Here is a 14,450-nt window from a genome sequence, read left to right as displayed (position 1 = left end):
AGCACCAAGACCCTGTTAGCCACACGGCTTTTGGGAAGTCTGAGGTCTTCTGCCGGCATTCAGTCGGTGTTCTGTAGGAGTTGTTCCACATGTAGATGTATTTTTGATGTATTTGTGGGGAGGAAGGTAATCTCCACGTCTTACTCCTCTGCCATCTTGAAGGTCCTCCTGTTGCTCTACTTTTTATACTGTACTATTCACCTTTTATTTAATTTTGTTGTTTGATTTTTGAACAAATTTTGAATTTGATATTTTTAGATAATTTAAAAGTCATTAACATATCTGCATTGCCCATTCCTATCACAATCACATACAGGTACCATCTGTACCTATAAATGGAGTTATGTGTTTTTTAGCCTGATTTCCTTATCCCTACTTTATAGAAACATATTTCTTTATACATCTTGAATATTCCATATATAAGATGCGAAAGGGTTTAATAAGGCTTCTTTGTAGATTTATTTCATCAATTCCTTATCTAAAGCTTCATTTATTTACTTTTCTTTAGGCATATTTCCCAATGGCAAACCTCCTTTGAACAACACTCCTCATCAATGCCCTGAGACAGCTTTAGCAGGTCCAGTCTCAGTCCTATAGACATTTCTGAATTCCAGGGTAAAAGTCACTTGCAGTGTTTAGGTAGGGATCCTTGCCACGGCAGCCAGGAAAAGGCCCTGACCTTTGACCCGGCCTCCATTCGGGCTCTCTTACTCCCTCCTGGCTGCCCTGCCCCACTCCTCGAACATCTTAAATAAGGAAACTATCAAAGACTACTGGAGTTATGAACATCTTAAATAAGGAAACTATCAAAGACTACTGGAGTTATGTCAAAGGGACAAAGAAGCCAATACAAAGGGCTCTCACTGGCCAAAGGTAGAATTATTTGAGCTTAAACAAAAACTGCAATGTTGTTCAACAAGTAAGGTATTTAAAATCTACCAGTGTAGAATGATATTGAAAACAAAAACATTTTACTTTGCTGCTAGGGCATCAACTCATTGCTTGAAAAATCAGTAAATAAAGACAACAAATCAAGCTTTTTAATCTAATTTTCCCATATAGATTGTATTTTATGGTAAACAAATAAAAATTCCAACTAATAAATTAATGTAGAAGGAATAATTAGAAAATGATGCTTTTTCAACCATCAATTAAATGATGATTGTGAAATGAGAATTTATAATGGATTGACCCACTGGAAATCTGAACATCACACAAAGACAGACCAACAGGCATTAAGTGCACAGCATCAATGATGGAGCATTTTTTTGCCAAATAATTGAATCTGAACCTGAGCAAGCTGTTAGATCTGTCAATTTACAGGAATAGAGAGGACAGTGCAAAGTCACGGTATACAATTAGCTAACACCAGACTACAGAAAATTCTGCAGGACAAACCTTTTTCTTTAACAGATAAATGCTAAGAAAACAAAAAGAACAAGAGAGAAATGTTAACGACAGACTTGAGAGACACACAAGCAGGACAAAGTGTGAGCCTTTGGAACCTAAATAAAAATGAATCAACTGTAGAAAAGAATTTATAAGACAGTCATGGAACTGGAACACTGATAATATTAGACAACATTGAAAGAATTATTCTTTTTTTTCAGGTGTGATAAGAATGATATTTTTGAGGTACACGCTAAATTATTGACAAATGAAATGATTTTCTCCCTAGGATTTGCTTTAAATAATCAAGTGGGGCAGGAGGGGAGGACTAGGTGAAATAGGATTGGTCACTATATTATTATATTGTACACTATTAATAGTTGTACAAGCTGGATGATAGATACACAGGTGCTTATATTTTTTTTCTTTTTTTTTTGGCAGTACACGGGCCTCTCACTGTTGTGGCCTCTCCCGTTGCGGAGCACAGGCTCCCGACGCGCAGGCTCAGCAGCCATGGCTCACAAGCCCAGCCACTCCACAGCATGTGGGATATTCCCGGACCGGGGCATGAACCCGTGTCCCCTGCATCGGCAGGCGGACTCTCAACCACTGCGCCACAAGGGAAGCCCCACAGGTGCTTATTATAATTCTTTCTAATTTCGTGTTTGTAAATATCCATAAAACCTTTTCAATTTTCATTTTTGAAAAATGAAGGACTAAAAAATTAAGTAACTAAAGAAGATGAATGCAAATATGACAAAATGTTAAAAACTGTCAAGTTCTAAGTGATGGAAATACAGACGCTTACATTTTCTGTATGTTTGAAAATGTTCGTAATGGTAAACAAAATTGTAAAAGCACTTCAACCCAGCAAAGACTCAGAGCTAGGTCAGGTTACAAGGACTGTGAAATGTAGTTACAGACACCTAATGCTGGCATTGACCAGTAATGTCCTCAGAAAATTAAAGGCAAATGATAAAAAACCCAAAATGTTCAAACTCGAACTATTGGACTGGCCAAAAAGTTCATTCAGGGTTTTCTGTGTTATGGAAAAACCCAAATGAACTTTCTGGCCAACCCAAATATTAAATTATTAAGGAAAAAGAAGGACCTAGAGAAAAGATTCCAGCTGACAAAATAGTGACACATGCTTACTATACTTGTAACATAAAGGATCTCCAATTCAGAGTAAAGCCATAATACAATCAAATGGGAGGGGAAGTGGCTTATGATTTTATTTCAAGGCCTGATGACAATCAGAGAAAGATCCAGCTAGAACCATGTGCCCTAAGGCCTTAATGCCTTAAGGGACAGGGGTATAAAAAGCAACCTCACAGAAGCTCAAACCTTTTATGAATTGGAGTTATAAAATAAACCAAGGCAAAGCTAACAGGCTGCTTGCTACTCAGATACATTAACCAGCCTCTGGAATGAGCAACTGCTGCAAAAGCATTGCTCCTTGACAGAGTCCTAACTACAGCATGGTCTCATGTTCCCCGGACCTAAGAAGGCTCTTTTCCATACCTGATGATGACACACTGGTTCTCTCTGTCAATTATCATGTTTCTGTACATATTATCTGCAAGAGCATAGATATGTGGTGGGTTTTCATACTGTGCCTGGAAAAGAAAACAAACAAACAAACAAAACCATGGTCAGTTAAAGCAACACATTACATTTGTTTCTTGGCCTTGGAAATGAATACACCGCTGTATAGTTCCAGTCTTAAAGGTTGCATAATACAAGAATCATAAACTTGCTAAGGTCATGAGGAGGTACACCTATAACAATGAAGATGGAATTTGGAAGGACTTTTCTGTAGGTCTATGTGTGATTCAGCCTTCAGACATAACCAATGTCTTCAGATACTTCGATACCACACCCTTCCACCCAGCACACCTCTGTAGACCACATTCCATTTCTAAGTGTTTCTGAAGACATTTGGGCAACAGGTCTTAAGAGGGGCTTACTAAAAACCTGGATCTGACTTGCACTAATTCAGAATTTCTACATAGTTTTTTTTTTTTTTTTCTAAGAGGCAAGTTGAAGATCCTGGCATCCCACAGGAAATTAAGTGAGACTATATGAAAATAAGGAAAAAACTTTCCATTAGAAGAAGGCAGGAGGTGAGGTTCTTTAAAGAGATAAACAGATTTGACCAGTTTGTTCCATTTCTACATGGAAAAACAAAAAATCCTACCACGCCAAGATAGTGGGTTTGTGCTTCAGTCTCATGGGATATCTTAGCTATGCATAAATATAAATCCACCAATAAACTCACTGTGTCAGGACGACTGCAGCCCTGCTTTCTTCAGTTTCTTGGCACCACTTCCACCACTTCCTCAAAAATCACTAAAAAGAATAATACTTCATATGGTGGAAAGCTGGAGAAAGAACAGGCCTTAAATTTAAGACTATCTACCATAAAAGAGTGAAAAGAAAGCCAAATCCAGAGGGAGAAGACATTTAGACTCTGCCTTTCCCTTCTCTGGTTTGCATCTCTAGAGTGGGAATAATAATGTCCATGGTACACATCTCACAAGGTAACTGAGATGAAGGATGGGAAAGTAATTAGAAAAGGTAAGTAAAAGGCAGAGGTAAAGCAGGATTTACTTAATCCAGCTTTGAGCCTTGTCACACAGCAAGTTACTACAGTGTACGGGGCCTGGCTCAGAAATTGCCACTCACTGCAAGCTCTGGCGGATCAGAGTGGAGTGACAAGGGGTGCGAGATTGCTCGATGCCTGCACAAATGGGAAGCACTGGTGTTTCCAGTGCCCACGGCTCCCCACTTGTGAGCAGGGGGCTCAGAAAGGAAACTGCTCATGAGGGTCTAGCTTATTCCTGGGACTGATGGACTGCATCATTCTATACAGGGACAAAAATAATGTCATTCCTGCCTTCACCTCATAGTGAGAAGGGATGTGTAGATGGCACTGCAGGATAAGAGTCTTAAATTGTCTTCTTCCAGCCCAGACTGCTCACATTATTATCTTTAATACAGGGAAACAGGAAAAGAAAAGAGGGTGAGGGACTTCTCTGGTGGCCCAGTGGTTAAGACTCCAAGCTTCCACTGCAGTGGGCACGGGTTCAATCCCTGGTTGGGGAACTAAGATCCTTCATGCTGTGCTGCGTGGCCAGAAAAAAAAAAAAAAAGGACGGAAAATGGAAGGAAATGGAGTGGAGAGAAAGCTGTGAGAAGTGGAGGCAAAGGAGTGGGCAAGTCATTGCCCAATAAGGCTTCAAAGTCACTTAGCTAGTTATACTTGACCTCTGCATGTCACTTCTTAGTTTTCAAATTGGTTTCCCGTCTATGGACTCATGGTACTTCTCAGCTACCGATGAGAATTATAGGGTAAGCATTTCCTCCACCTGATCTTCCCTTACCCCTGAAAGTCACTGAGATCTGACTTCAACTCCCAGCTTCAACACTCAATATATTCAAGTACTTTACCTCTCTGAGCTCCAGTTTCCTCATCTGTGAAATGGGGATGAAGAGTAATCCATAGCCAGCATACAGGGCTGATTTATTATTGCTGCAAGTGTAACATAGTACCTGGCACTAAGTAAATACCAATTTTACAACATTCTGTTACCACTAGCAGTTAAAAATAAATATATTTTTTAAAATTCTAGGGCATTTCTTTAAAGAGAACTCTTCAAAAGATGAATGATCTGAAAGGGACTCATGTAGCAATGCTTTTCAGAGAAATGGGAAGAAACAACATGAATACACAGCACTTCCACCCACCCCACTTTGGCTGTCATTGAGGACGCCAAGCCAGCTCCGTGCCTGCTGCCCCGGGGCCCTGCTGATCAGGGCTCCAGGGCAGGGCCCAGCCTCTACTGACAGTGTTTCCCTTGTGCTGGGCTCCCATAAAGGCAGCATTATCAAAGGTCTTTCGCGTGGCAGCCTCCTTCGGCTCCAGCTACCAGCACCATTCATCTGGCAACAATGGGGTGGGCTCTTGCTCTGGGTAAATTGCCTTCCACTTCAACTGATGAATTTGTGTGGGCTCCCTTTTGTTTGTTTTCCAGGGGTCAGGATTAATGAACGCTCTTGTGCTTCTGCTGTAAAGGAGAGAGGGAAGGAAAAAGATGCAGAGATGGGGAGGCCTGGGGAAGTGATCAGCCATGGGACGAAATATATTAATTAGGATTATGGATTCTATTTTTATCACACAACTGAAATGGCTATGGACCTGGGTCTGAATAGAGATCAGGGTCACATTAATAAATGAAGTAATAAAAGATTCATTTTTCATGTTCCACTCATAGCCACAGCTTAAGTGATTTGCAGAGAAAAGTTCATGTTGCCCTATTTATTTATTTTTTTTTTACCGAGTAGTGTTTTTTTTTTTTAGTCCTTAGAATTTTGTGACATATGTGGAAGGAGGAAGATGCCTGAAGCTGTAAGTTCTACATCCTATTTAACTAACTTTGTATATAATGTTCCAATAATAATACTCCTATGGTTTTTTGAGCTGTACTCTAAAGAGCAGCACATTAATAAAAATCAAACAATGTCACCTACTTGCATTTCCCCAATAAATAATTCATAATAAGAAAATGCAAATGTAGTAAAAACTTCGATTGCCCATGCATCATAAAAGCCCCCAAACACTACAGTAATTTATGTGGCATGTAACTTACCGCTCCTTGGTACATTTCAATTTCCTTTTCCCCAAAATATGGCATCTGCTTGAAAGGGTTGACTGAGATTAATACAGATCCTATATATGTCTGAGTTTAAATCCAGTTAAGGTCTATCATTAATCTTCATAGCTACACATTTTTTTGAATTAAGCAACCAGATATTATCAAGAATTCATAATGATTGTCCCAACGAAAAGCTCCCAGGTTTGTCTTCTAAAAGATTACAAATAAAGACAAAGCAATTACCAACTAGCTCAGGTTTTGTTCTTCAGGAAGAGTAATGAACTTAATTACCAAAGCGTTACTAAAAGAAATCGTTATTTTAAGTGAATTGAAGCACATTCTTTCAAGACTGGTGACACGCACAGCTAGGAAAAAACAAAACAAATGACCAAGGAGTAAAAAGAGCAAATACTTTTTCCTTGGAAATTTCATGTCTCTTAGGTACACTAAAAACATATTCATTTACCTGTTTAACAAGTAGAGGGATATAAGATGAACTGAACAGTCCTGCTCTTTTTTTTTTTTTTTTAAATTTATTTTTGGCTGTGTTGGGTCTTCATTGCTACACATGGGCTTTCTCCAGCTGCGGCGAACGGGGGCTACTCTTGTCGCAGAGCATGGGCTCTAGGTGCACAGGCTTCGGTAGTAGTGGCTCGCGGGCTCTAGAGCGCAGGCTCAGTAGTTGTGGCACATGGGCTTAGTTGCTCCACGGCATGTGGGATCTTCCCGGACCAGGGCTTGAACCCATATACCCTGTAATGGCAGGCGATTCTTAACCACTGTGCCACCTGGGAAGGTCAGGAACCAACATTTTTTTTTACTGTTAATAGTCTGCTATGTGAAAAGACATCTTGTAAAGTCTTGATTTTCACTAAGTAGTCTACATAAACTCTGGCAAGGAGACTTTCAAAGAAAAAAACCTCTTTTGGAGTATTCTAGGCCAATCCTGAATCCACGACTCAGATTGGAAGAGAGATCCCAGTAGGGCTCTCGCGGGCGGTATTATTTGGGAGGACTCCTGAAAAATAAAGTTTGGTTTGAAATGAATAACGTAGCTCCTATCTAGCTACAAATTTACTTAAATCAGAATGGAGACAAGAGAATTTGATTTGGAATTTAAAGGAAACAAATATGCTTTTCCCACCTGCTTGGGTCTGCAAAGACCTCAGCTACTTCCCTGACAGCACAGGTCATCTACTGGGTTGGGCCACTTCTCCAGGTAACTCCAATACTCACTCCCACTCCCTGCTGCATAATTCAGGTGTGCCTTTGGAAAAAGCTGTTCCATCATTGTCTCTACCCACACAACCTTTGGCTGGAAAGGTGTGGCCCAAGGTTAATTTTCAAATTGTATGGAGATACACAAGGTTATGATTTAAAAAAACAACAACCGGGGTTTCCCTGGTGGTGCAGTGGTTGAGAGTTTGCTTGCCATTGTTGGGGACACGGGTTTGAGCCCTGGTCAGGGAAGATCCCACATGCCGCGGCGCAGCTAAGCCCACGTGCTACCCGCGAGCCTAGAGCCCATGCTCCGTAACAAGAGAAGCCACTGCAATGAGAAAATCGTGCATTGCACGCAGCAACGAAGACCCAATGAAGCCAAGAATAAATAAATAAAATACATTTATTTAAAAAAAAAAAAAAAAAAAAACCAACCGGAAATAAGATAAATGCCATCTTATTTAACAGCATATGCAAGACAGAAGGCAGCCAATAGATATTTAATTGATTGTTTCCCAAATACTGCTCTGTGGATCCTTGTACTTTCATCAATCTGTAGCAAGAACGACAAAAAGAGAAACAGTGCCCTGAATTTTTTTATAAAGCCCAATATATTCAGTATAAAGGACCATCCTTTATTCTTACACTATTTCCTTTCTACTTTTTGGGTGTTAAAATATTCTTTCTTTTATGAAATGTGATGGTAGTGCAGCTTCTGTAAATTTGTTTTTAATGGTCTTATAAGGCAAGGTTAAGAGCTTAAAAGTTTAAAAAAAAAAAAAAAAATTTAAATAGCCAGTGAATTCCCCCAAACTGCCCACACTCATCTAGTCGACCTGCCTGGACTCATCACTGAGGTGGGGCAGGGAGGTGAGGTGATTTGCATGAAGTCACATATGTGTAGACGACAGAGCTGGAACTTGAGCCCCTGGCTCCAGGAACCAGACTCATGTTCATCTAACTGCAGTGGCTGCCCCCCAACATGAACTGACGGCCAAGGGTCAAACCTCATTCAAATCAATGGCGCTGCCCCGAGCTCTGGTTGGTCTGGCACAAGTGTCTCAACTCCTAATTCAAGGGCGGAAAATGCCAAGCACACTCGAGCATGTGGTCTTTGAGGAAAAACAAGTTTGGAGAAAGTTGGACCAAATGAGCATGGAGTGCTTTGTACAGGAACTATTTTTGTCAGCCAAGTGGCTATAAATGATACCTCACCAAGCAGAGAGAAAATACTGCAAGGTTTCCCTCCTATATTTTAGAACGTAATTGTAAGAAGTGTGGAAACACTCAGGAAAAATAGATAGTAAATGAAACCTTTCTGGTCTTAGGATAAATAGCTGAAAAAAATGGGTTTTTGTTGGTTAACAATGTTCGCATTTTCCAAGTAGATTTTTTTTCTAATGTGGAACAAAGAAATGTGCAGTCAGCCTGAATGCATTAACAATTGATTGTTCCAAATGCTGACCTTCAGTACGAAACAATGTGCTGCTATGAGATGTAGAATAGGTAAAATGAGCAATTTTATAACTTAACCTAAAGGCGAATCTCTTCTTGTCTTAACTATTAAGCTTAGGAGAGAGAGGAGGAAAAACTCATTCAAAATCATTCTACTCTATCATAATAACATTCTCTTGGCATTGAACTTATAAAGGAGGCTTTTATCACTTATCAGAGGAGAAGATTTACAGTTAGACCCTTGGTATTATTTCATAAACATCCAACAGAGCCATCAAGCTTCCTCAAAGCTGAAAGCTGCTCTGTGCTATTGCCGGAAAGCATGCTGATGCCGAGTTTCTCATATACTGAGTGGGCAGAGGTTTCTACAACACGAAGTCTATTAGTGGTCAACTAACTCATTTGCTTGGAAGAACACATGATTAGTCAGTCATTGATTCAAAGACATTGATTCAAAGGCTGGGAATCAGCCCCCTCTGTGTGAGTCACTTTAAAATTCTGCTGTCTGAATATAAAAAGCGAGTCTTCATAGTCAACAAATTTTCAATGAACATCTAATATAATGCACCATGCCAAGAATTATGCAGGAAACTAAGAAGTAAACAATGCAGGATGATGCCATTTTTTGGCTAAAATTAACAAGAAAGCACATATCTAAGCATAGATATGTTTATATGTGATTAAATTGAAAAATATACAAAAGGTTAATAGGAACAAACCTTATATGGTGGGAATAGCAGTGGATTTTAATGTTCTCCTTTCTAGTTAACTGCATTTTGTAAATCGTGTTAAATGAACACATATTGCTTTAAAGTGGTTTTTAAACTTTGCTTTTTAAAAGGTATAGAAGACATAGTCCCTGTTCTTAGGAGTTTCTAGTGTTTTAGGGGTAAACGATCTGCAGGGGGAAAAGTGAGTCTGTCTAGGTTGATGATGGAATGGCTGCTGATAACCACTGACATTTTTTTCTTTTCTTACCCAGCTGATCAAAAGCCATGCCTATAGGGCTTCCCTAGTGGCGCAGTGGTTAAGAATCTGCCTGCCAACGCAGGGGACATGGGTTCAAGCCCTGGTCCGGGAAGATGCCACATGCTGCGGAGCAACTAAGCCTGTGCGCCACAACTACTGAAGGCTGCGCACCTAGAGCTCATGCTCCACAACAAGAGAAGCCACCACAATGAGAAGCCCGCGCACTGCAATGAAGAGTAGCCCCTGCTCGGTGCAACTAGAGAAAGCCCCCACACAGCAACAAAGACCCAACGCAAGCAAAAATAAATAAAATAATTTTTTTTAAAAAAACAAACCATGCCTATGTAAATAATGTAATAAGCTGAGCCCACGTTCTAAGAACATTCCAATGAATAATGAGTTTAACTACATCCACTGGAAATGAGTCTTTTATGGGCTTGTCAATAAACCAATCCTCCATTTAAAAGCTTCTATGGGGCTTCCCTGGTGGTGCAGTGGCTAAGAATCCGCCTGCCAATGAAGGGGACACGGGTTCAAGCCCTGGTCCAGGAAATTCCCACATGCCGCGGAGCAACTAAGCCCGTGTACCACAACTAATGAGCCTGTGCTCTAGAGCTCCTGAGCCACAACTACTGAGCCTGAGTGCCACAACTACTGAGCCTGAGTGCCACAACTACTGAAGCCCATGCACCTAGAACCAGTGCTCCGCAACAAGAGAAGCCACCGCAGTGAGAAGCCCGCACACCGCAACGAAGAGTAGCCCCCACTCACGGCAACTAGAGAAAAGCCCATGTGCAGCAACGAAGACCCAACGCGGCCAAAAATAAAATAAAATAAATTAAATTTAAAAATTTTTTAAATAAAAGCTTCTATGGTAAAATGCATCTGAATGTCCAATAAGCAAACTTATCATTGAAGTTTTGGAACATAGTTCAGAAATATGGGAGGAACTTACACACTTGCCTTAGTGTACAATAATAATAACTAATGCTTACGTTGTACTCACTGCATTCATTATTTCATTTTACCTTACAACAGCCTCATGTGGGAGGTTTTATTATCACTCCCATTTTACAGGTGAGGAAATCAAGGAACACAGACCACAAAACTTGTGTAAGGTCACCAAGCTCATGCAGATTAAAGCTTGAAGCCAGGCTGTCCAGATTCATCCCAACTCTTTCTGATCCGTCATTGGCCAGTTTCCATGTGCCGTAGGTCTTGCACATAAAAGTGATTAAAACCTTTTAAATGATGATAAGCCCAGATAAAGTGAGCATATTTCAATTTTTTGACCAAATAAAATGAAAACTTACAACTGAATAAAACTGCTTCCATACAATTAAAGGAAGCTCTGTGCAGGTATCTAGGAGTCAACAAATGTTTTCTGTAAAGGATCAGAGAATAATTTAGGCTCTGCGCATCATAGGGTCTGTTGCAAATACTCAATTCTGCCATGGTAGCCTAAAAACATCCACAGACAACAAGTAAACCAACAAGCATGGCTACGTTCCATTAAAATCCTGTGGTGGGTGGGATTTTGTCTTTAGGCAGTGGGCTTCCACACCTGATCAAGATGCTACTATAATGTGGCTAATGAATCCAAATATATCTATTAATGCTTAAAAGCAGAGGTTTAGGGATTTAACTACCTAGATATTTGGAAAATTTTCCTGTGGTAAACAAGAAACAGCACAGTATTGGTTAGAACCGCCCAAGTGCCCTGGAATAATGTCTATTAATATTAACACTGGTGAGTTGAACTCCCTCATCACCAATGATGGAATAGGCAGTCCCTGCAAAAGTACTGCTGCACTGGTATGGGTGTTTCTACCTAAGAGTCAAAGGAGCATTGTAAATAAACAGAAGCTATGAATGTGAAAACTTTACCTTCCCAAGGTTTGGAGGTTAAAATCTAAAATGTATGTTACAATAGTTGCAAAGACTCCCCTTTTAATGATCATCCAGAACACCATACCTTCAGAAGCCACCAAGAGTATCACGGTTAAACTTTCTGGTACTACTGTATAGATTTTCATAGACCCTTGCTTACCTATGACCAACTCCACAATAATTCTATTAAAAGAACTTTACATAGGTACACCAAACAGAACTCCTAAATCCTGTAGGAACTTAAGCACTATCACAGTTCTGTTTATATGAAGTCAACACATATTTGAATCAAATTTCCATTCTGAATTTTTTAAAGTCCTACCAAAAAACTGGTATCTGGCAAGCTAAAATTGAAACATAAAGAACAACTCAAGAATGTCAGACATTTTCAACAGTTGATCTCCACTTCTCTCTCATGTTTCTTTTCGTAAACATTAGAATACAGAAAAACTGGCAAAATGGCATACGTTTTGCATGAGGCAATCTTTTTTAAACCTTTTAAGTCTGGACTTAACCATCTCTGCTTTGCGATTAGGGAGCGCTATCGACAGAATTCTGCAGACCAGGACGTTCTCTAGGAAGAGCACAGGTTTTAGACACCACGTGCGTGGCTAGAGCACGTCAAAGGTACAGTGCCATTGACTGAAACAGAGGAATACTGGGCTGCATCTTTTCTTTTTCTGGCCACACGGCGTGGCATGCGGGATCTTAGTTCCCTGACCAGGGATGGAACCCGTGACCCCTGCAGTGGAAGCATGGAGTCTTAACCGCCAGGGAAGTCCCTGGTTCCATCTTGCTTTTGTGAAATGCCAGGGGAAAACTTTGGCACAATCTCTGCCCTTCCTACAGCCTGAACCAAGGGACAGAAAGTACAAAACCACATTCTGCAATGGTGAAAATGACTTGAGCAAATAGTGTCAGTTCAGAACTTCAGATGGACCTTATACTAGGACAGACATGTCATCTCACTTAGAAATGTCCAAAGAAACTAATAAAGGATACAAAAATGTAGTCGTCCATGTATCTTTTCTTTAGATTCTCCACGATGGCATTCTCTGTGATCTTGGAGAGCAGCACCATATCATCCACGCCACTGTGCTTGACATTGTGGCTCTGCCAGTGGTACCGGTAGGCACCTTTGCTTCCCTGCAAACAGAAAACACACAATTATGAGGATGGTTTATTTTCTCCTGGAGGAAAAAAAAAAATGTCACTGAGTTCCCAAATATTCCTGATATCAAATGAGAATGAGCAAAGCAAACAAAGATCTTGCTATCAATAGATCTGGATTCGGGCTTCCCTGGTGGCGAAGTGGTTGGGAGTCCACCTGCCGATGCAGGGGACGCGGGTTCATGCTCCGGTCCGGGAGAATCCCGCATGCCGCGGAGCAGCTAGGCCCATGAGCCATGGCCCCTGGGCCTGCACGTCCGGAGCCTGTGCTCCACAACGGGAGAGACCACAACAGTGAGAGGCCTGCGTACCGCAAAAAAACAAACAAACAAACAAAAGATCTGGATTCAGATTTCCGCTTTGCCACATAAGTGAAGTGGGGAAAAGTGATCTAAGCTTTTTTGTCACTTAGGCTTTTCTCTCTTTGTAAAAATGGGAAATAAGACCCAGTTCATAGAGTTGCTGTAAGGATTAAATAAAACAACATGTAAAGCACCAAGCAGTATCCAGAGTACAGCATGGTAAATGATCAATGGGCTTGGATAATTCCTTCAACCTTATTGTTTTGTAGAATTGACCGGTAAAATAAGCAATGAAACAGAAACTTCCTAGACTTGTTTTGCAAATTATATGACAGAACTCAGAAGTGGAAAGAATATGTATCCCACAATGGCTAGGTCACACTGTCATAATTTCTCAAGCCATCTGAATTGCTTTCCATCCATGAACTTACCACTGTCGATGTAATACTGGCCTTTCATATTCAAAAGATAAGCTACATTTTGATGACTGATCACTGCTATATTAACAAGGAAATGGACAGGACGGCCTAAACACGATCACAGAACATGCTACGGACAGAAGAACCTCGTCTGATCTCACAGCTTCCTTAGATAGGTAGAGCCCTTGTCTGTTTACTGGATTTACAACTTAACACCAGGGGTGGCCTCTGAGCACCCTGTGGCTCGCAGGGCTTCCTATCACTTGGCATTTCTGCAGTGGGGTCCCCCATGTGTTGGACTACGTGCCAAGTCCTGGAGCTAAGGACTGATGGGAGCCCCACTGTGGCTGCATTTGGGGAGCTCATGGTCTCCTGAAAGACATGAGAGATAGCCACCAAATGATTCATAATTTGTGCGTCCACAACAGTCAACATGTAAACACATGTAAAATGGGTGTTCCAGCAGTGGGTGGAGACTCCTTTGCCCCAGGAGAGACAGAAATCACTTCCTGGAGAAGGTGCCGTGAAGTGGACCCAAAATATTTTGAATTTGCCAGACAAGACTAGACAAGGAAGGATATTCATTATAATTTACACTCATGGGGAAAAAAAAAGCAAGCCAATACATAGGAAATAATGACAAATAATACATGGCAAGATATTAGAAGACTCTCCCTTCCCTTCAAGCTCTCCGTGCATCCTACTGGACGTGTCACATGCTGGACAAGCGTGGTGGGCACTGAACCAAGCAAGACTGGCTCCTCTCCCTCCTCAGGAGTTTACTTTTGAGAGGAGTTTGGATAAAGGAGAAAAAATGTCTGAATTAGGGGATCTAGAAAGGCCACCTGCTCAAACGTCAAAACTAGGATGAGAAAAGGCAATAGGCTCTTTGAGAGAAGGGGAAGGTGGAAGGAAACAAGATAAATAACATTTTAAATTTCACTTTAAAAAAAATGTTTAATGCTTTCCCTGCAGGA

The 14,450-nt window shown here is 40.8% G+C and overlaps 1 protein-coding gene across 2 annotated transcripts in view; it reads right to left on the bottom strand.

Moving 5' to 3' along the window:
- MYO1E (myosin IE) overlaps positions 1–14,450 on the bottom strand; it is a 214,987-nt gene that overhangs the window by 104,685 nt on the left and 95,852 nt on the right. For both annotated transcript variants that reach the window (XM_059056186.2, XM_059056187.2), the window contains exons 2-4: positions 12,585–12,728; positions 6,042–6,131; positions 2,914–3,008 (exon numbers count right to left, since the gene is read on the bottom strand). In XM_059056186.2, coding sequence (XP_058912169.1) covers positions 2,914–3,008; positions 6,042–6,131; positions 12,585–12,728 — 329 coding nt within the window. The remainder of the gene's footprint in view (positions 1–2,913; positions 3,009–6,041; positions 6,132–12,584; positions 12,729–14,450) is intronic.

Source organism: Kogia breviceps, chromosome 3, assembly GCF_026419965.1.
Source record: "Kogia breviceps isolate mKogBre1 chromosome 3, mKogBre1 haplotype 1, whole genome shotgun sequence".
NCBI classification, from domain to species: domain Eukaryota; kingdom Metazoa; phylum Chordata; class Mammalia; order Artiodactyla; family Physeteridae; genus Kogia; species Kogia breviceps.
This window is presented reverse-complemented; position numbering and strand designations above follow the sequence as displayed.